General features: G+C 47.3%; 1 protein-coding gene across 1 annotated transcript in view; it reads left to right on the top strand.

Moving 5' to 3' along the window:
• Positions 1–23,730, top strand: part of gish (casein kinase I gish) — a 78,569-nt gene that overhangs the window by 40,194 nt on the left and 14,645 nt on the right. The window contains exon 7 of the mRNA XM_075680048.1: positions 18,940–19,085. Coding sequence (XP_075536163.1) covers positions 18,940–19,085 — 146 coding nt within the window. The remainder of the gene's footprint in view (positions 1–18,939; positions 19,086–23,730) is intronic.

Genomic DNA, 23,730 nt, shown 5'->3' with positions numbered 1-23,730 from the left:
CGCCATGCTGCCGCACGTCACTGACGAGGAGAACCTTGACGTCACTACCTACCTCCAGCGCGCCGAAGAAGCCCGACAGCTCGCACGCCTGCGGATGAAGAACCAGCAGAGGACTGACAGCCGACACTACAACCTCCTATGACGCTTCGTCGAATACCAGCCTGGCGACCGTGTTTGGGTGTGGACCCCGATACGCCGACGAGTTTCAGTGAAGAACTACTGCGACGATATTTCGGACCCTACAAAGTCATCCGACGTATTGGCGCACTGGCCTATGAGGTCGTGCCAGACGGCATTTCGCATTCACAGTGACGCCGCGCACGATCTGAAGTGGTCCACGTGGTGCGTCTTAAACCCTTTTACGGACGCTGACGAGCTTCCTTATTTTGTTGTTTTTTTTTTGCTAGGAGTGCTTTGCCTTTATTACTTTCGTTTGCAGCATCGGGTTGATGCTTTTTAAGAGGGGGGTATTGACACGTGTACTTATATTTAACGGGCGACCACGTTTCGCCGCCTAACAAATGTTATCGCACAGCGCGGGACGCGTCTGCATGTATCCGAAGTTTCTGGAAAGTTATCGATGCTTCTATCCACTGTCTGGTGTCGCCGAACCTTGTGTTATCTGATTTAATCGCGTGACTCGAATGTTGTAGAACTTTGTGGAAGGCATGCGGGTCCCAACGATTAGTCTGGAACATTCGATGACTGCTGTATAAAAGCCGACGCACTTGACCCGCTGATCAGATTTTCTACGATCGCCGACCGTGTTCGCCGCTATCGTTGTGCTATAAGTGTAGCCTGTTTTTGTGGGCACAGGTTTGCCCAATAAAAGTTAGTTTTGTCTTTCACAGTATTTGCTACTGTGTTCTTCAACATCACCACCACGTGACAGTATGATACGTTTTCCAGCCACTGCATCCAATGCAAACGAGAAAAGGTGCCAGGCATGCAATAGAGAGTAGTAGCCACCCGTCACAGCAGCTTTCCCACAATACTCGCCTGCTCTCTCACGTAAAAATGCTGGTGCCCACTAAGTTATTCCCGTCCCAGCAAATGTCCTCCTACCAGCTATCATATTGCCGCTAGGTGTAACGCTGCAGCACTGAGAAAGAAGTGACTGGAACGCGCGCTCGGCAAGAGGTGGGCGCTGAAGAAGTAGTAGTAGAGGCTGAGGACGCCGGCTTGAGTTTTGTGTACGCCATCTTGTACAGCTGTCTGTCTAGCCGATGCCAGGTGCATCTTCATTTGTCTTTTCGTGACAAAACTGGTGGAGGTGCTGGGTACGGTTCATCCGATGCCACAAACCCCTCCAGGTAGCAGGAGTACCAGCCCTATTCTAGAGGACACCCCTGTTCACCGGGCCAGCAGGAGAATCCGAGGATTGCCTCCGGAGCTTGATCATCGCTCCGCAACAACATCGACGCCCCCACAGACCAGTATGGAAGGAACATCGACGTCTCTTTCGACCATTATGCAAGGTACGGCCACAACGGCAACTCAGTACCTGTTGCAGAATCTCCGAGTGCCGAAAGTCTTCCATGGGGATATCTTCGAGGGTGTAGAAGACTGGCTAGCCCAATTTGAGCGCTTTGCCAAGATAAACGAATGGAGTGATGACGCGAAGTTGAGAAATGTCTACTTCAGCTTGGAGGACGGTGCTCACACTTGGTACGAGAACCGAGAAGGGCTCCTGAAATCGTGGCTCGAGTTCCGTCGTGCCTTGCTGGAGACATACACCAATGCTGATCGCCGCGAACAAGCCGAACGGGCTCTCCAATCCCGCATTCATCTGCCGAATGAAAGCGTGACGTCGTACGTAGAGGATATGACGCGCCTCTTCCGTCAGTTGGGCCCTACCATGTAAGAGGAAAAGAAGCTGCGCCATCTAATGCGGGGGGTTAAAGAACAGCTATTTGCTGGCCTGGTTCGAAGCCCGCCGAAGACCGTGGCTGAATTCTTAACCGAAGCCACGACGATGGAAAAGACGCTGCACCAGCGCTTAGCTTTCTATGAAAGGCAAATGAACGCTACTTCACCTTCGGACCAGCGCTCCGCTACGTATGACAGGCACGCGAATGCTGCTTCACTGACGGATGCGGTTGCCTTTGGGAACCTGGACGTTCTCCAAGACGTTATCCGCTCGGCAGTGCGTGATGAGCTTCAACGGCTCAGCTGCCCACCTCAGCCCACGCTGGGTTCCATTTCTGCCCTCGTGAGAAGTGAAGTGCAGCAAGCGATCCAAGGTCCCGTTCCAAGCAGCAATGCGCCACCTGTGACAACACAGTTGCAGCGGCCGTCATATGTGGAAGTATTGGGGCGAGTCCCTGTCAGCGCTCCGACCCATTTCATCCCCGCCACGTCTTTCGCTGCGTCATACGTCCCGCCGCTCCCATCAGTGCAACTGATCCAACATATGGAGGATCGGCGTCTGCTCGAAGGGAAATCTGACGTCTGGCGTCTGGCGTACCGCGGACAGAAGGCCTCTGTGTTATCACTGTGGAGAAGCCGGTCACGTATACCATGAGTGCCCATACCGCCGCCTCGGACTGCAAGGTTTTGCCGCGGATTCACCAAGGCCCAGATATGGCGAAACGCCTAAGGCGATTGAAGAGTAACTGAACCAGCAGGGTATGCCACTGTTCCCACGGCGGCAGTCGCGCTCGCCATCCCCCAGGCGATCTTCCCCAGCTCCTAGAAGTCCTCCAATGGCAGCGCAGGGACGATCGCCAAGCCCTCACTGGGAAAACCAAGAACAGCGACCTTCGGGGGCGAGGCCGCTGATAATCGCCCTTCCGAAGACCTCCCATCGACGCGAGCACGGTCTATTCAGAACGATTCAACGACGACGGCAACTGAACTCAGCGACAGACTCTCGCTAGACATACAGTTGAATCCCGCTATAACGAAATTCACGGTGCACGAAAAAAAATTCGTTCTCGCGGAACTTCGTTATCGCAAAAATTTGACGTGAAACGCAGAAAGAATTGCCCAAGCAGCAGCAAAGGCGTTTAATGCCAAAAATCTGTAAGCTTGGTTTGCTTACGCTTCACGGCGAGCAACGCCGTCACGCAATTTTCGCACTCGGTCAGCAAACCCATTGCAACATCGTCGTCTCGGACAGCAACGAAATTTCTGATGACATCAAAAGCGTCCATCACCTGTACGGCGGTTGCCGCAGCCGGCGCTTCCTGTACGTCGTCGTCTTCTTCATCGGAAGAGTCCTTATCATTCCGGGCAGCTTTTATGATCTGCTCATCACTCACATCTTCGTGAACAACAACACAAGCGTCAGCGCCGATGTATTCGTCGAGCTCGAGATTAGGCGGCACGGTTCCTATTTCTCCCAGCGTTTTCCAGGCGGCCGCGATCCCCGGAGCCGGTGACGCCTCTTCGTCGTCGTCTGTAACGCCTGGTGTTAGGCCAGCAGAGTGTACGGGTCGACCTTCGGCAAATCCGGCGTGCCTGAAACAGTTCACAATTACTGAGCGCCCCAGTGTGCTCCAGGCAGCAGACATAATCTGCAGTGCCACGTACAAGTCCACCTTCGTGTCTCGGCCGGTTTCAGTGTTAAAAAGCAGCCGCTGAATTAACCTCCCGCGGTAAGCGCGCTTCAGGCTAAGAATCACGCCCTGATCGAGAGGCTGTAAGACAGACGTGCAATTGGGAGGGAAAAACCTCAGCTCCGTGTTAGTGAGCTTGACTTCGTCGGAGTGATGCGCTGAACAATTGTCCAAAAGCAAGCAAACTTTACGGCCCTGCCGCTTCATGTCGCGGTCGAATGCCATCATCCACTCGGTGAAAATAGCGCGGGTCATCCATGACTTGTTGTTTGCCTTGTACTGCACAGGTAGGCTACGAGTTCCCTTAAAACAGCGCGGCTTGGCACTTTTGCCTATGACTAACGGCGGACGCTTGTCCGAGCCATCCATGTTTGTGCAAAGCAGCACTGTGATGCGTTTTTTGCTGTGTTTGCCGCCGTGACAGCGCTGCCCCTTGAAGTCGAGCGTCCTAGCCGGCAACATCTCGTAGAATAGCCCGGTCTCGTCGGCGTTGTAAATGTCTGCAGGCGCGAAGTTGCTTAAAATTCCGGCCATGTTACTCGCCTTCCAAGCAGCTGCTCCGTCCACGTCTGCTGACATTGACTCGCCGCACAACACTTTTCCAACGATGTTATGGCGGGCCTTGAAACGGTTTAGCCAGCCAATGCTGGCTTTAAAATCATCGATGCCAAGTAGGCATGCATAGTTCAAGGCTTTCTGCTGGACGATGCTTCCGGACAGGGGGACGTTGCTGGCTCGTGCTTCCACAAACCACGCATGCACTGCTTTGTCCAACTCTTCATGGAGGGGCCGCGTCACCTTTTTGTGCTTCGAGGATGTGCCTGAAGCAAGTGCCATTCTCACGCTGTCCTTATTGCCTAGAATCGTTGACAGCGAACTTGCAGGAATTCCGAAGTCTTCAGCAATTGCCGCTTTCTTCCTTCCGCTTTCTGCTTGGGCGATTATTTGAGCTTTTTGCTCAAGGGAAAGAGTTTTGCGTTTTTTCACTTGCGTTGCCATCGTGTCCTGCGGATGAAAACTCGTCGTTGTCGAAGAGAAAGGCAGCGAGTGAACAACGCGACCACGACACAAAGCCAAAATGGCGGAACTGCAATCACGTGATTTCATGCTTAATGTGGCTTTGGATTTGACTTGGACTTCTCGCCAATAAAACTAGTTTCGGTTTCGATTTTGAACGCGAAAATTTCGTTGAAGCGGAAACGCTCTGCAAAAATGGTTCGTTGTGCAGAGAAATTTAGGCCATTAATTCTTATAGGATACTCGCGGGGAATAAAAAATTATTCGTTGTCGCGGAAATTTCGTTGTGGCGGTATTCGTTGTGGCGGGATTCAACTGTACCTGTTGTGCTCGATGGCCGCCACGTTAGTGCGTTATTGGACACGGGTGCCGACTACTCAATCTTGTGCGGAAAACTAGCGACGGAACTCAGAAAAGTTTTCACGCCTTGGTCTGGAACGCAAGTTCGTACTGCTGGCGGGCATATCGTAACACCGTTGGGCATGTGCACGGTCGGAGTACAAATTCATGGGTGTACGTTTCCAGTCAGCTGCCTTATACCCCACGATTGTTCTCGGGACCTCATCTTGGACGTCGACTTTCTGCGAGAGTATGGTGCCATTATAGAACTCCGGGAGCGCACAGTGACTTTTTTGACAGAGAGAGCAGTGAACATCCGCGACAACTGCCGACGTAACGCGCTTCGGGTTTACGCCGACAGTGTAACTTTACCACCACGCGCAAGTGTCCTGGTAGTGGTGGTATGCGACGATCTGCGCGACGGTGAAGCTGTTGCAGAGGGCAATTCCTCCCTTATGCTGACTCATGGTGTATGTGCAGCCCACAGTCTCATTATGCTTCGAGGTGGACATTCTGCGCTCCTCGTCACGAACTTCAGCCAGGAACATCGGCACCTGTTTCGTCGTACTACTATCGCTTTTGCTGAGCCCATAGCAGACGTTGCTGAATGCTTGGCATCTACGACAAAGGACAACCCAGCTCAGAGACTCAGAAATATCGACATCAATTCAGGCCTTTCGGAGGAAAAGGAAAGAAGCGCTGCGCGAGTTGCTACTTCGGTTCAAGGAGTGCTTCGCATCTTCTTCTAAGGTACTCCAGACGCCCATCACGAGACACCGAATAAACACGTATGACAATTCTCGACCCATACGACAACTGCTTTATCGCATATCGGCGAAAGAGCGCAACATGATTAATGTGCAAGTGAAAGAAATGCTTGACGATGACGTCATACAACCATCCCAAAGCCCTTGGTTGTCGCCGGTGGTCCTTGTCAAAAAGAAAGACTGAACGCTTCGGTTCTGTGTTAACTATAGAAAGTTGAATAATGTCACAAAAGAAGACATTTATCCGCTTCTGCGGATCGATGATTCGTTAGATCGACTGCGGCGAACCAGGTATTTTTCATTGATAGATTTGAAGAGTGGATATTGGCAAATCGAAGTTGACGAACGAGATTGCGAAAAAACTGCCTTTGTTACCCCGGATGGACTGTATGAATTTAAAGTACTTCCATTCGGCCTGTGTTCTGCACCGGCCACATTCCAGAGAATGATGTACACTGTTCTGACGGGTCTGAAGTGGCACAGTTGTTTGGTATACTTAGATGGTGTCGTCGTGTTTGCGGCCACCTTCGAAGAACATCTGAAGCGTTTAGAGGCGGTACTTGAGGCACTCCGCTCCGCTAATCTCACACTAAAGCCAGAAAAGTGTCACTTCGGTTACGAAGAGTTGAAGTTTGTCGGACATGGTCGTGAACGCCGATGGCGTCCAGCCTGACCCAGACAAAACATCTGTTGTTGCTGCGTTTCCGACTCCTCGTGACAAGAAAGCAGTATGCCACTTTCTCGGTCTGTGTGCGTACTATCGTCACTTCATCGCCAACTTCTCCCGGATCGCTGAACCACTCATACGCCTCACGTGAGAAGATACACCCTTCGTTTGGACGGATGAGCAGGACACAGCTTTCACCGAGTTACGGCAGCTCCTGCAGGAATCACCCGTCCTCGCTCACTTTGACGAAAACGCTGACACCGAGGTACATACCGATGCAAGCAACATCGCTCTTGGCGCTGTACTCGTTCAACACCAGGAAGGCGTCGAGCGAGTGATCGCTTATGCCAGTCGTACCCTTTCACGCGCCGAAATCAACTACTCCACTTCCGAGAAAGAGTGTCTAGCGGTTGTGTGGGCCGTCATGAAATTTCGGCCTTATCTCTACGGTCGCCCTTTCAAGGTGGTAACAGACCAGCATTCCTTGTGTTGGTTAGCCAACTACGAGACCCGACCGGACGACTTGCTCGATGGAGTCTCCGTCTGCAGGAGTTCGATGTTACCATCATCTACAAATCGGGCCGAAAACACGAAGATGCCGACACGTTGTCGCGCGCTCCCGTCACAACTTGCGACAAGGACATGGACGAAGACGGCGCATTCCTTGGGGCCCTTACCGCATCTGACCTGATCACATGGCAGCGCGAGGACGCCGAAATACGCCCTCTCATCGATCACCTAGAAGGCAAGAATGTTACAATTCCACGACACATTTCTCGCAATCTATCGACCTTCTGCCTTCGAAAGGGTGTCCTCTACAAGAAAAAACTCGAGTGCCAGCGACAAAGAGTATCTATTGGTCGTACCTGCCGCCCTCCGTGACATGCTGCTAGCCTGCCATGATGAACCCACGTCTGGACACTTGGGATTTTCACATACTCTTGCAAGAGTACGCCAGACGTACTACTGGCCCAGACTTTCTACCACGGTGAAGCGTTACGTGCAAAGCTGCTGTGAGTGTCAACGCAGGAAACCGCCGTCTTTGAAACCCGGGGGGTTACTCCAACCCATCGCACCACCTAGCACGCCGTTTGATCAAATCGGCATGGATCTTCTGGGACCCTTTCCGTTGTCAGCCAGCGGAAACAAGTGGATTATAGTCAGCACAGACTATCTAGCGCGCTACGCCAGGACGAAAGCTGTACAACGTGCCACTGCCTACGAAGTTGCCCAGTTCTTCATTGATCAGATAGTCCTCAGACATGGTGCCCCATCATACGTCATCACCGACAGAGGAACTGCCTTTACAGCCCAACTGATAGAGGACATATTCGAGTTGAGCTGCACGCAGCATCGCAAAGCCACTGCCTATCATCCGCAGACCAACGGACTGACGGAACGGCTAAACAAAACCATTGCTGACATGCTGTCTATGTATGCAGACGTCCAGCATAAAACATGGGATCAAGTCCCGCCGTATGTTACATTCGCGTACAACACGGCCATTCAGGAAACAACACAATGCACACCATTCCGTCTTGTCGACGGGTGCGAGGTCCAGACCACGCTAGACTCAATGCTCCCGCACGACACCGATGCATTACTTACTTTCGACGCCGATCAACTTACCCAACACGCAGAGGAAGCTCGTCAACTCGCGCGCATACACATCACGAAGCAGCAGAGTACAGACGCACGACACTACAACCTTCGACATCGGCAAGTTGAGTACCAGCCAGGTGACCAAGTCTAATTGTGGACTCCTATCCGTCGCCAGGGCTTATCTGAGAAGCTGCTTAGTAGATACTTTGGACCCTACAAAGTGATACGCCGCATTAGTTAAGTGAACTATGAGGTCATTCCCGATGGTGCCGCGTCGCCTCTGCGTCGACAGCACCACTCGGAGATAGTGCATGTTATTCGCCTCAAACCGTATTTCGCGCGTTAAGGCAGCGCCAACCCGATGTCATACGACTTCCACACTTCCACTTTCATTTAGTAAGCATCGGGGTCGATGCTTTCCTTTTGGCGGGGGAATAATGCCGCTAGGTGTAACGCGCCAGTGCCGAGAAAGAAGTGACTGGAACACACGCTTGGCAAGAGGTGGGCGCTGAAGAAGTAGTAGTAGTAGAGGCTGAGGACGCCGGCTTGAGTTTTGTGTACGCCATCTTGTACAGCTGTCTGTCTCGCTGGCGCCGGGTGCATCTTCATTTGTCTTTTCGTGACAATATAGCTATCACCACCAACCATATTGTGATAAGCACCTTAATGCACTTACCGTACATACTCGAATATACTGCACACCTTTTTTCTGATAAAACTGGTCAAAAAATTGCATGTGCATTAGAATCGAGTACCACCCTAAATCCGCATTACCATATCGCCATCAACATTCGAAAAATGGCCACCTCGTACGTGCTTCTAGCCTAGCTGCCGTAGCTTCCTCCATGTTGTACATGTAACCAGGCACTGGTGTAACCTAGTCTACCCATTTTCTGCATTTATTCAGTCAGCATGGAAGCGCCGACTGCAAAGACACGCCGAGTCCACCATGATGCCGCATTTAAAAGGAAAGTTATCATGCGCGCAGAGACGGACGAAAATCTGGCCACATCACGAGCATTCAAAGCTCCCGAAACTCCCGAAAAGCTCCCGAAACAGAAGGATAATATTTTCGCCAGCAAAGTAACAAGCAAGGGTTTCAGTGGACCGAAGCAGGGCCGCTTCACCGAAATAGAAGAGCTGTTTGCCGAATACGTGCAGCAAAATCAGTGAGCGGCACTGCGGTCTGTGACGACAGATCTGCTCAAAGTGCGGGCGGTACAGTTAGCCCTACAAAAAGAGCTAATGCGGAGTGACTTAAAGTGATCAGGTGCTGGCCATCAAATTTTATGAAAAGAAAAGGCTTTTCTCTTCGAAGGCGGACAGGGATATGCCATGAATTGCCTGAAGAATATGAACAGAAATTGCAGTTTTCAGCAGTAAGTTTTGAAGTTGCACAATAGAAACGGCTACCACTTTAGGCAGATTGGAAATGCCAATCAGACGCCACTCTACTTTGACATGCCTGCCACCACAACCATTGAAAAGAAGGGGGCGAAGCAAGTGCGCGTTTTGTCTTTCAGCCACGACAAAACTAGAGTCACCGCAATGCTTTGTTGCACTGCAGTTGGACACAAGCTGCCCCCATATCTTCAGACGGAAGACGCTTCCGAAAGAAATCGTGTTTCTGAGTGGCGTGATTGTGTGCACAAATGAAAAAGGTTGGATGACCACAGACTTGGTCGCTGACTGGATTGATAACGTTGGGCGCATGAGACTTGGCGGCAGTTTGGGTCTGCATGGGATGCTTGTGCTCGACACATTCAGTTTGCACCTTGACCAGCACATCAAGGACAAGCTGGCTGGATGAAACGCCGACCTTGTCGTGATACCCAGCGGCATGACATCGCAGCTCCAGCCACTCTATGTTTGTTTGAACAAGCAAGTGTAAGATAGAATTTGAGCGGTGTACGCCGAATAGCTTGTCAGTGGCTGCCATGAATTCACGCCTGCCAATAAAATGAAGCATGTCTCGCTGCAGGATTTTGCTGGATGGGTGAAAGATGCATGGTGCGCGATCCCCTCTGCCATGGTCAACAAGGCCTTTTAAAAAGTGCTGGATTTCGAGTGCCACGGACGGCACTGAGGATGAAATGCTTTGGTCTGTTGATAGCGATAAGGAGTTGTCTGATAGCAACAATGAGTGATATCTATTGCCCCACATGACTCGTACCGCTGCAGTGAAAATCTTGGCGGCAAGGTATGCCGCTTCCATTTGTGTTTTTATTCATCACAACTTTAGTGTATTGGGAATAAATCTGTTTGTTCGAAATGCGAGAAAATAGTATTTCTACATGAAAGTACGAGATGTGCGGTATTGTGCTCTCTCTCTCTCTCTCTCTCTCTCTCTCTCTCTCTCTCTCTCTCTCTCTCTCTTTTGTCACGGAAAATGGGTACGCGTTACAATCAAGTAAATACGGTATGTTTGACAGCACCTGGGCCGTAGTGCCCTTGGAAGCATGCTGCACGCCTCTAATAGGAGTTAACCCAAACCTACTGCCGGCGCAAAGAACGAGAGCTTAATTTATCGCTTGGTAGACATTGTATTCCATATTCCGGTGTTGCCCACCAGCCTGATCTTTTATACTTGAAGTTGCAGTTTTAAAACACTATGCAATAGGAAAACAATGTGCGTCTCTGGTCGCTTGGGCCTTATCAGCTCCAAGTGTGTCCACATCTTGTGCCGCAACAATTCAAGCTGAGTTGGCATATCAAAATTTCCCGCCGAAATGCCCCACTGAGTGAAGCTGCTCAGCCAGACTGAATTCGAGGAGCGCAAATGTAAGTTTGCTGAAGCTGTAAAACCGACAATGCATGTCTTGGGGGCTGCTCTGCACAATTTGCTGAACACTTCGCATTACGTAGCTGTCAACTACAGCCGAGTCTGTCAATTTTTAATGACTTCCGATGGCATGTTTTCTTAGTTTGTACATTGTTTTGTCTCGCATTTTTTACCTAAATGCATGAACAATGTTCTGTAATTACAAGAAATATATCAAGTGTGCCATCTATAACACAAAATTTAAAAGAGGAACTGCAGCCATGCTAGACACCCTAGCTGCGTACTTCCGACCACCACCAACACGCACTTTTGACATGCTACTATCTTGGTAGAAATTTCTGACATTTCTGAACCCTTACCACTTGCGCCATCCCACATACGGACTGCTGCAAAGTTGAGCGAGAATTTCAATATTTTGGTTTTAATATGTTGCCAGCATGATCGTTAGCCATGTTGCCGGCACCTGCTTGAAACCAAAACTAGGTAAGCCTAGTCAATCCAGTAGGCACCAACCATGCCCAAATCATGTAGGCAGGCTCCACCGGGTCTAGCCTCCTACTTGAGTGCTATGGGCACTGTCTAGCCTGCAAGCACATGCACCTCGGTGCTGCCGACCTTTGCAAGCACACTGGCATGTGCAGGCGCAGACACAACAAACGTGCCATGATAGCTGAACAAAGCCAGCGGTTTACTTAGTCTTTCCAATAAGACGCACTGACTTCCGGGGCGCTTGATAAATGGGCAGTAGGAAGGGTAGCAGGGAGCGGGGGTTCTTGGCTTAGTGCTGCAGCCACCGGCGTCTGCCGTCACTTGCTTTTCTCACTCATCGTCTCCCCTGGCAAATGCTTCAGGGCTTTCGGGTGTGTGCGGTCCTATTCGAGACCTCCTCTCCCTGACAGCGACGGTAAAGAGGGTGGCTGTTTCCTGCAACTACAGGACAAGCTAAGTCAAACTGCTAAGTATTGAAGACTGCTTCGGCTATATTCGCTATTTGCCTTGCTCCGCACATCCAGTGTTTGTTCATTTTCGCATTATATAGTGACATGGTCCCAGGCAACTTCCTCAAGCCGTTTCAAGTGGTGTCAACTCCCCCCTTAATGTCTGCCCCAACGAGGGTGGTATTAAAGGGGTCTGACAACTGATGTTTAAGGACCTAGTCTTTTATGCCACAATGCAAAACTCACCCTCGGTAGTGTTTACATCTGCAGCGGTTACTTCCAAAAGTGTGTGGATGTTTTGTAAGCAGAATTTTTCGACTGAGCAGCCTCTAAAAGAAGTACGAGTCCCTACTCCAGCAACACTGAGAAGTGAGAGCAATGTTGATAGCCTGCCTCGTAAATTGTGAAAACAGCCCATCGTACTGCTTCCACAGGAGTGAGTGTAACTGTGGTTATCCGCCTAAATTTTGACCTTTTCAACCACTTATGAAAATAAAAAGCCAGCACAATAAGTTCACGCTGTTGTACATGCCTACGTCATGGCTGGCTGGACCCCATTGTCATTTTGTCAATAGACGAGCCTAGCCAAATCATTGAAGGTGAAGGCAGCGCCACTTTTCTACTCACTACAAACATAGTGAGTAAAAAAACTTGTAACAGAAATAAGTGTACTGCATTTCACTATTAATAAAAAGGCCAGGAACCGCGCACGCTAATAGATGGTCACGTGATGGACCTGTTATACATCTTCATTATTGCCACATGGGGTGCCAAAGGTCATTTTTCGCAACTTCTAAAGAATTAAAAATATAAATCTACATTTAATGTGAAAAACATGGCTCGTTTTAGCCTCTACAATGGGCAATCTTTTCATCCACAGGGCTATCTCGATTCATGTTCAGAGCAGTTGTCTGTCCCTTTAAGTGAAGGAAGCACCAGACAATGATTGTTGTGAAGAAACCGGCAACCATTCTGCTATCACAGCTCAGTCAACTGAGCTGTGATGTTGCCACGGGAAATGTTGCCACGGGATGATGATTTGGTGCATGCATTGTCTGTATTTTCATCTATCTGTAGCGAGGGCATGACAGTGTTCGAAGTATGCACTGATCAAGTCACAGGCAAGCGTATGTACATGCAGCAACATGTTGACAAACTTTGCTTGTATTTTCGTACAATCATTTTTGAAGATACTTTCGGTTTCATAGCACTGGAACTGTCAACGGCAATGCGTCTTGTGCTAGTCACACAAGAATAAAGGTATGCCCGTAAGTGATATACAAGGATTTGACCCTTTTTTAGGGCCACCTCTGGAATAAGTCGCTCATTCTCTGGCGAATATGATATTTCAGACTTCCAGTTATTCAAACGGTCCCGTCGAATTCAAATTATTGGTCAGCGATTGTAAATCCTTTAAAGGCTGAGCCGGGCATAGCGTCATTGTTCTTGTATTTAACAGCATATTTGTGTAATATGGTTCCAGGGTACAGTGAAACCTTGTTCATTTGACCCTTGTTAATTTGGAAAATCTGGTAATTTGGACTCGTCCTGTGGTTCTGGTAGGCGCATGCATTATCCAATGAAATCAAAAAGTCTCATTAATTCGGGTGCATTCGGCTGCACACTGGTTAATTTGTACAACTTCCTGAGCTTGGCAAGCTTGAAGTCGAAGCAAAAACGGCACTAGCAGCCACACAAAATGAAGTGGCCAATCAGTGTCGCCATAGTCGTCAGCAGAAGTCATACGTGAACGATAAAGCGCTGGAACACTTTGTGGCTATTTGTGCCTTTATAAAAGCCTTTGTACGTCCATTTACCGCCGTGCGTAACACCTCATTGGATGCGTATTTTCATAACTGTCAAGTCGCCATCCATGATCGGGACAGTAGCGATCGTGGTTTTGTCTGCAGTGGTTGCAACAAACATTAGTTTTGTTTTGACTTTGTGCGTGCGCCGGCCGCATGCCTTCCAAACTGCATGCCATCCATGATCATGTCATAACAACTGCGGTATTGTTTTGACTAAAATGTCGAAGTTGTTGAGAATGAAGAGCACCAGCTACATCACGATGGATGATGATCTGTTGGTGACGAGCTTGTTAGCAAAGAAATAATCTATATGTGCATGTAAATGAAGACTCACGCCGCAGTCCCGATGCGTATGAAGTCGTGAGAGCTTCGTCACTGCAAGCGCTAATAATTCACTAGGTGACAAGAACCAGAACTTTTGGGCAAAATAAAAACGGGATGTGCCAAATCATTCGGTAAATAAGAAAGTGTTACGTAGTAAGCATTTGTTGGTTGTTTACTACATATTCTAGATAATTCTATATTCTGGTAATTTGGACATTATTTTCGGTCTTGTGAAACCTGAATAAATTAGATTTTACTGTATTAGCTTCTTTTTTTTTTTTTGCAGTCCCTTGGAACACATATTAAGACGCGTTTTACTGTATTGTACTAGTAATACCTCACATTCATAGTCGATGCACATGAACATGTAGTGCCTGTAAGCATTGCAAGGTAAACATAGTAGCACTTTCATGCGAAGATCAAACCTGCCATGCATTAGTTTTCTAAGGGCCCATGACAGGTTTGGACAAATTTTGTAGACGCGTAGGTTACAGTTGAAATTAATAATTTGCACCACAATTTGTTTGATGTGTCTAATATTAAGAGAACTGTGGATGATTACAAGTTACCTCCTCCATAGCCATGAATTTTTTCCTCAACTCGTTCGCCAAGTGATCAGGGCTAAGCTCCGCCTTCACCGACTCTGCATCATGATGGCACATCATGTCATCTACTTCCAGTTGTCTAGGAATGAGCGCACAAAGGCGCGCCAACCGCTCCGCCAGCCACTTGGCAGTGTACCCCAAGTGAGAGCTATTGAAGCAGCGTGTGTTGCGAGCGTTCTGTCACAGTGCTGAGTGTGTATGGTGTTCCGGTAACCACAGGCGAGCTGGCGTTTAGACGGCTGTGTGGAGGCATAAACTCAAGCTAATGAAGGTGCTTTAGCGTAGACCTATGTAAGCAGCTTGATCTGTCTGCGCAGTCCAGCCACCTGGTGGTGCGGAGCTTAACCAGCCAAAGGAAGAGCTAATGTTGCTCTAAGCGTAAAAAATTTTAAACATTTACAAAACAATGTGTTCATGACTACGCTCGTGCAAAAAATTTATGCCAGCAGCAAAGAAGAATACACTTCGTTACTGCTACTGTGTTTGGTTGAGCTCTGTGCCACCAGGTGGCTGCACCGTGCAGACCATTTAGGTTTGCAGCTCTGCTCGTCCTGTGAAACAGCACGGTCAAACGGCCAGACCCAGTCCGCTTGCACTTGCATTTACCCAAATACTGGACACATGAAACAATATTGTAGTAGTAATCCTCTGGTGTAAAGTGATGGCCGCAAACACATAATTCCTGGCGCCGATCAGATAGCGACAGTCCGGTGCGCTGCGGCCACTCCACTCGTCTGCTACCTTGCAGAGGGATGCAATGTCACAGCTTGACATATTGCCAGTCACTGTGTTTGCGGCCCACAACAAAACAAGGTCGAACCATGGTGCTTGTGAAAAAAATATAGATCAACACTGACCGCGGAGCTCTCGTCAACACGGAGCACGTTGTAACACAAATAGATGACATTTGTTTTGTGCCGGAAGTGCTCAAGTGTAGCGAGAAATTGTCCTTGTACATTCTCTTTCTGTTACTTGCTTTTTATAGAAACAAATTCACTGACATTTGAACTATTACGGGCAACTTTTGTTCACCATAAGGTTGGCAAAATTATTAATGACATGCCTTGAGCAGCCAATTGGATACTTTGCCCTACTAGCATCATTAGGGCAACTTGTGTCAAGTGGTCAGGCGCGGCTGAAAATTCAGCCGAGTGTTGTGCTGCGATCAGTAGCGATCTAAATTTTCAAACATTATAATAAATTACAGGCTTTATGTAGAGCACTTCGATGCATTAAATAATGATCACAAGAACCTACACTAATGACTCAGTATGTTTGTACAAAATCGTCAAACCCATTTCAGGGTCCCTTTAAGATCATTGTGGTGCCACATTCAGGGTGTCTACCAACCGGGAAAGCTGGGAATTCTCAGGGAATTTGAATAGTATGGAAATACTCAGGGAAAACTCTGGGAATTTGTGCTTCTATTAGGGAAAATTAGCTGTCTGTAACTTTATTGAAGAGGAACGAAAGTCTTGTTAATGCTGGCTGCAGTAACAGAGGAATCACAACGAATCGTCATTGACGCCGTGTCATTGGCACGGGATAGTCCCAGAGCAGTTACCGACTCATTTTCCAGATGCCCGATTTTTCTGACATGCCCGATAATTCGCACGGCTTTGCGGCACCACCACGTACTCCATATAGTCAAGGTATATTGCCCTGACTGCAGGTCTGAAATGGCATTAATCAAATCTACCACCGCTGCCATTTTGATTATCTCGTCCCCCGAAGCTATTTTGATTATCTCGTCCGCCGCAGGCGCACGCAGATCCGCTGGCAGCTGTAGCCGCCACCGCGGCAACGTTAGGCCTAGCTGCTTCTACGTTCGCTATTAAAGGGACACAAAAGGTTACTATTAAGTCAACGTGGACTGTTGAAATACCATCCCAGAAACCTCGAAACGCTTGTTTCGTGCCAAGGAGAGACTTATTTTAAGAGAAAATGCGTTCTGAAGCGTCCGCGTACCTCTAGCGCAGTTCAAATCGCCCGCCCTCCGATCGAGGAGAACTGACATCATGGTCTCATAGTGACGTTGCGCCATCGGTGAGTAGAACGGCGTCCGCAGACGGCGCTACGGCTTTTCTGCGCAAAACGCGAACGCGCGGCCAGAAACAGAGCCAAGACAGAGCCGACAGCAGAGCGAAAGCGGGAGTATGGTGGCTAACGGAAGGAGAAACGAATTACGTCCCACGTTACGTCCCACGGCACACGGAGAGTCCGTTTTCGTTAAACTATAGGCTGCAGCGAGCTCGCAGCGTGGTCGGCGTGGTCTATGAGAAGCGACGAGCCTTTTCGCACTCGCAACAGGGCATAAAAATGTGCGAATCGACGCAAAACTCGGCCTAGAAACGTGCTTCGCCACAGCCAGGGCTCAATACGACCCAAGCTGGCACGACCCAGATGTCGTTTCCCGCACCGCCACCAGGCGCCGCTACTATACCTCACACTCCAGCGCAAGACGCCCATAAGCTGGTACTTCATTCTATGACGCTAACTTCGACGCTCGTCGCAATGGACCCTGACACCGACAGATTGGCTCGCGATGGTGGGCTCAACTTCAGCGATTTGAGCACCGACGAGCGCGACCTGCTTCTGAGGGCTCGCACTGCCGGCGTCGTTGCGTACTACGACGGCGGCCTCGACACCGGCTCTCCGGAGCGGGAAAGCAACGAGGGCTTCCCACGACATCACATGGACGTGGCATTCTCGCTGCTTGTTCCAAATGAAAGTTTCGCGAGCAGAACCTTCACAGCACGACGCGATAACGAAACTACTGAAACTCCAAAGCGTGCGCGGCGCAGAGTCGAGCGAAAACGAAACCTTTCGAACACCCATATTACTGAAGGGTAACGTCAAAATGTTATTTTTTCTAGAATCGAATAGACGTAGACAAGTAGCATTTTTTCCGGCTTATAATCGAATGAAATGATATTTTTAATACGAGTAGTTGAGTATTAGTAACACAAATTATGAGGAGACCTTTCGTCATCGGGCTAGTACCGGAATGTCGCTGGGGGGTCTCAAATCGTGTCATGCATTTACCTCAATTTCTCGGTTACTAAAGCTCTGTTCGCGATTATATTGACGCCTTAGACGTTCTAGAACATTGCTCTACCACTTTAACTTGAGTTTCTGGTAACCTTTAGTGTCCCTTTAAGCTTCTTGTCGTGCGGTGCCATGTTTTTCGTTGAAAGAATTCGCCGCTGTCAGCAATGGCACCGACTCTGCCTTTGTAATCCTCGCGATTGGCTTCGAAGCTCACAGAGCACAGCGCGTCGCGTAATGCAAGTCTTTGAAAGTTAGCTTCGCCTCAGGACAGCAGTGTTACGCGGCAAAGCATAACAAGCGTGGGAAAGGGCAATTGTCACGGGATGTGTATGTATTCCTTAATTATACACACGTGCACCTGCGGCTTCTGTCACAGTACCAGCACTGATGTGCCTAATAAGTGTACTGGCAGGCCTTAAGAGCTTTTTCGAACGTGCCTGTGGCAATTGTAGCCCTTAAGGGCAGTTAAAGACATGCATTCATTTTTTTCTGACTGTCCGATTTTTCGGATGTTTTCGCGGCCCCTAGGGAGTCTGAAAAATCAGACGTTGACTGTACAACTGACCAAAAGGATGCTTCAAATGATCCATGAGGTGAACGCGTGGGAGGAGGAGGATGAGAACAGAACGAACCGACGCACTGAAGAATTAACGGAGAGGAAGCGTGCCGCCGCCTCTTTGAAGGAGCTTGAGCTCAAAAACAAAGATGTTGGCTGACACGGAGATGCAGGCGTCCCTCATCCAAACAAAAAAAAAAAAGAAACTCTTTAAAGCAGTGAAACCAAACACTGAGATGTTGTGTACGGGCTGAGAGTATGTCAGGACAGTTGAGGTTGACTTCCCAGCTGCTGAGAGAGAATCTTAGTTGCGACAAAGTTCAGGTCTCATACCAATGAGCTTGCTGTCAGTTGATAGGAATGGCTCATATTCAAAATATTTACTTATGTATGCATCTCCTTTTCGTTCGTATTTGAAGATGTTTGACTCAATTTGGAATGGGTTTTACCATATTTATCGCTGTGCATTTTACTAACATCTTCCTTCTGCTTTCTTTTTGAATAAAATAGATATTACTCCTTACAATTCAAACGGGATTAAGTCATTTTTTGTTTCAACATGCTTACTAAAGAGGGACAGCATCGGGCAAAATGGTGTCAGCCTGTCTTGACATAAAACAAGGTTCTGGCTCATTCAGGGAATTTCGCAAAGGTGATCAGGGAAAACATGGAGAACTCGGGGAATTCGGAAATGTCAACTTGGTAGACACCCTGACACTACTGTGAAACATATATATAAACTATATTTTGCACTGAAACATCATGCCACAACCTCAGCTCTCAGCTATTCTCTGACTTGCCCTTCTTTCACTGTAACTTATTGCCTTTGTCACCTTGGGCCCAGAACATTGCAGTGCACCTAGGTGGCAGTTGCTCCTTGCTTACTCATTGGCCTTTTTCACTTTCTTTTTTTCTTCTTTCAGAAATGGCCACATACTTGAGGTACGTCAGGCGGCTAGACTTTTTTGAGACTCCTGACTATGACTACCTGAGGAAAATGTTTCATGACTTGTTCGAGCGCAAGGGCTACGTTGATGATGGAGAGTTTGACTGGACGGGGAAACAGATGGTGAGCCAATTTCGGTTATCTTGTTCCAGTGCTGATTGAGTTTTGTGGTTCAGCATTGCTTTTCCTCTAACACTTGAAAACACTGTAGTGTGCCATGTAGCTGTCACACTACCTTCACCCTCTTTTTCATAAACTCATAGCAAAATATAAACTTAGCTGGAACACATCATGGCACCTTGTACTTGCTGTTTCAGCAACCTTGAGGATAGGGAATGTAGAGACTTGTTGGAAGTAGAGGGAAAAAATGACTAGAAGTGCTTCGTTGTCATTATTTCTTTCCATTTCAGTATCACTGCACATCATCGCATTGTGCTAGTGCACTTTGTTTCCTAGTAGCTTGGGCAGTGCTGCAGAAAAGAGTTGTGTGGACATAGAGTGACAAAATGTTTATATTAATAGTTTGTTGAATGTACAGCTTGGCATATTCAGACCGATCATCTTTGCAAGTACAATGCCATTTGCACTTGAGCAGTGTCTCGCCGTAAGACGTCTTTTTATAGCAATCCTGTTGCATCAACCTTCGCATGTGTGTATCACTTTGTGAGCAGCCTTCTTGGTTTCAGTTGAACACTAGACAAAAAATAATAAGGTATGCTTAGTTCAGAATGAGTTATGCAGTACTTGACTGCTAGCATAAATCATACAGATGACTTAAATGCTATTTGTGATGACCAAGGTTTATTTATCTTTGTGCTTTCAGCTGTCTGCAGCTATGAAACTAATATTACACATAAAACAACAGCAAAAGACTAAGGGCACAATGCACATGTTTTAAATACTCTGCAAGTTGCATTGCTGCAATTAAAACTGAAATTATGTAATCACTGTATTAGCTGAATGTCTGAATATAGACACATGCTGTTCAGTCTGGTTGTGATTCAGACAGATTTGGTAAAGCAAAAAAAAGTTAGATTGTTACATTAGAATGAACAAGCTTTACATTCATTTGCAATGACACCCTGCTAAGTGAAGTGTTGCTTGGCAGACACTGGGCTCCTTGGTTTTCTGGAGTCAGAATAAATAAGAGACATGTGGTCCTTCAAACAGCCAGCTTATTGTGCGGCCAAGGTAGGTCACTCGAATTAAATGAATTTCGCTGCTTGCTTATCAGTGCTGCGTGTTTTTACAAGCTGACTACCACCATTGCATGGCTGTCTTTTCCCTCTCTTCTGTCCCTTTATGCCACGGTACATGACTCAGCCGGAAAACTTTATGCAGCTGAAGGCACTGAGGAATGCGCTTCCTTCTGATGCGGAAAACTCCAGCCAGGTTTGTCACTCGGGGCTTCTGCTGGATTAGCGGAGACCAGCTTGAGCTTCTTGAAGGATAGCAGCACTGTAAAGCTTGCTTGTCACTCTAGTGGCCTTGGTCCATCGAGGGCACTGGTGGAACTGCAGTAGCATTGCTGATGTGTGGCGTTCGTTGGCAGCTACTATGTAAGCCGGTGATGTGTTTGCATGTGTAATTTGCCCACAGAATGAAGGGGTTCATGTTTAGACAGCTGGTTATTTCAAATTAAGCTTACATCAGGCCGAGCTCCGTGGAAGCAGGGCTGCTATCTTTATGCTAAATGAATAGACTGACAGGTGTGTGTAATGTCGTGCTAGCGTGCGTAATTTGTGTGCATCATTACCTGCCAAGCTTCAAGTGACATCTTTCTGCTTATGTGCCAGGCACAGTCACTGGTGGTTTCTGGTTCTCTAACGCAGGATGTGTTCACATGAGCCCTAAAGTATATAAAAAGTATATACATGATGACAAGCATGAATCTCATTTATGGTTTGTTGAAACAGTGGATGAAGGAAAGATCTGCTTGCATTTGTGTTATGCTCTGATTTTTGGTAATACTACATTATTTTTATATAGTACAAAATGCCTCCTGCTATATTTCTTGTTGTATTTTCTGGGTAAAATATTGTGTGCAAGTGTATGAAGGACGGGCTCCTCCCTCCCTTTTTTTTTATGTGGAGTTAACTGTATATGCCCACATAATTGTGCGCTCAGAAAAATATTAAAGGGAAAAGCAATATTATCTTAACTGCCAGCAGCACGGAAAACTTGTTCGCACACCTTTGTTCAGTCAATGCGATGGTTCCTGATAGTGATGTGCGAATAGTCATTTTTGAGACCGAATTAAATAGTGTTAAAAGCAAATCGAATATAGCATAATTTTCAAGTAGTTTTGAATAATGAACTGCCTTTTTCACCAATACAAAACAGTGTTGGCATCCCAGTGCAGTCGCACAGTAATGTAACAAACTTAGATATAACAAATTATCAGATGTAGCAAAGTAAGTGCAGTGTTTTTCGCTGATATCAGCATGTAACAAAGATATTTTCATGTCAGATGAAACTGTTTGCTACATTAGCAAGTGTCTGTCACTACACAGCCCATTATGAATTGCACTTCATAATGGAGCATTATAGACAAATTAATAGAATTATTAAGAGCATGCTTGCTCCTGAATTCTCAGAATGAACATTTAAAAGGTATCATTAACTTTTTAGCATCTGTGTGTGCCTTAGAAAACTGAAATATGCATGTAGCCTTCAGCATTGCCAGATCGAAGTAAGCCCCTTTTCCTTCAGTTGGAGTAGTCACTGCAGATGGTGCCACTGTAACGTCAAAGAATGTTGCAACCGAATGTATTTAAATTTAAGCCCAAGAGAGCACACTGTCGCAGCATCAATAGATTGTACCAAACAGCACTTATTGCCGACTGTCTTGTCTGTGCTAAATTTAAGTGCAAATGATTGTGGCTTAACTGGAAAAATCTGGCTCCTTGAGCGACACACTGCGCTCTATGCACATTTCTTTGTGTCCAATGGGGTATGAATTAAATTTGCTTCAAAAAAAGTCGAAGCATCGCCATGATGAAAACCACAGCCAAAGTGAAAACTACAATATGGCAATGCCACTTAATTTTAAAGTGTAGCAGTGATTGCCGTTGTAATAGGCTGGCACAGAGGTGTACTGTGGTGCGTGGCATTGTGTTAAACATTGTGTTGAATGTTCAGTACCTGTGTTGTAATAACTTCCACTTTGTCCCCTCCAAAAACCTCAACCATAGCTTTACTCCGATATCTATGACAGAGCTTTCAGCTTGCAAGACTTCATAACTCCATCATGAGCAGGTGTAAAAAGGGTTCCCATGCTCTAAATTAGGAAATTGGGAGGAACACATCGATGTTACCTCTTCTTTCATTTCTGTATATACAGTAAAACCTCGTCTACACTTTCCCATTACCTCTGTCTTCCCGGCACCAACGTTCACAATCGAGGAAAAAAAAAAATTACCCAATAGAGCTAACCTCATTTTTTACCAGTTCATACGTTCCCGGAAAACACTATTTTTCATCACCAACGTTCAGTACGTCTCCAAACTGCGATCATATGATACGTTTTTGAGCAGCTAGATCCCACGTAAATAAGAAAATGTGTGAGGCGCACGATCAAGAACAGTATATAGTTGCCCACCGGGGTAGCTTCACCGCAATACTTGCCTACCCATCTCCCGCGAAAACATTGGCGCGCACTCAGTTTCTCATTTTGATACCAGCAAATCTCCGGGGTCGTCGCGCCCAGTATTCACAGCTATCACCGTCAATCCTATTGCAATGAGCATCTTCACCTATCTGTTTCACAGCACGGTGCCATCGGAAGCGTAGCACACGCTTTTAATAGGAGATAACCAAAACGCGCCACCGTTCCTTGCTGCAGACTGTGATCGAATATCTTTTCCGGCCACTAGATCCCTTGTGAGCAAGAAAAGGTGCGAGGCATGCACTATTGAAAACAGTATATAGCTGCCTGTCTCACGTGAAAATAACGGCGTGCACAATTTCTTATCTGATAGCAGCAAATCTTTACCTGGGTTGCCACACGCCGCATTCACAGCTATCGCCGCCAAACCTATTGCAATAAGCATCTTCACCTATCTGTTGTACAGCGTGTGGTGCGTACTGCCATTGGTAGTGTAATGCATGCTTTGAGTAGGTGATAGGAGGTTCTCTGCTGTAGGCGGCGTGATGTGGGTGTCACGTTTCGCTTCTCATCCACTTGAACTATCTCATCCATATTAGTAATGATATTGCCGGCTTTGTCTCTTAACGCATACATCTGATTCTTGCCTATTCCTAGTTCAAACACCCCACAATAGCAAAACAACAAAACGCGTTGCGGGCCACTGGAGCACCACCAGCTCGACGTGCATCGCGTTTTTGTGCCGCAACGAACCGCGCAATGCTTTGCATTACGTAGATGTCAATAATTGTTGAGTGTGTAGATTTTTTTACTTCAGGTCGTACGTGCTTTCCTGTTTCATACATTTTTCTCATTTCTTTTTTCCAAAATGTATGAACGAGGTTCTACTGTAATGGTCTCTCTGGTGTTTTTTGAGCATAGACTTATTTAACATGGATTAGCACAATACCTCTCAAAGGCAGTCAAGAAAGATGCTGTCGCATAGCACTCACAGTAACAGTTGTTACTGCACTGATTTGACCCTTACATACTCCAGATTCTAATGATACTCGCGTTCTGCAGAACAATAAGGCAGAGCACAGTGCTAGTGCACAAGAAGTATGTTTTATGGGACGGACGTGTCATTTTGTCATGCATTTCCCTGTTACTTCCAAAGCTCTT

This window comes from Dermacentor variabilis, chromosome 2 (genome assembly GCF_050947875.1).
Source record: "Dermacentor variabilis isolate Ectoservices chromosome 2, ASM5094787v1, whole genome shotgun sequence".
Classification (NCBI taxonomy): Eukaryota; Metazoa; Arthropoda; class Arachnida; order Ixodida; family Ixodidae; genus Dermacentor; species Dermacentor variabilis.
Note: the sequence above shows the minus strand (reverse complement) of the source record. Positions and strands in the feature narration are given on the sequence as shown.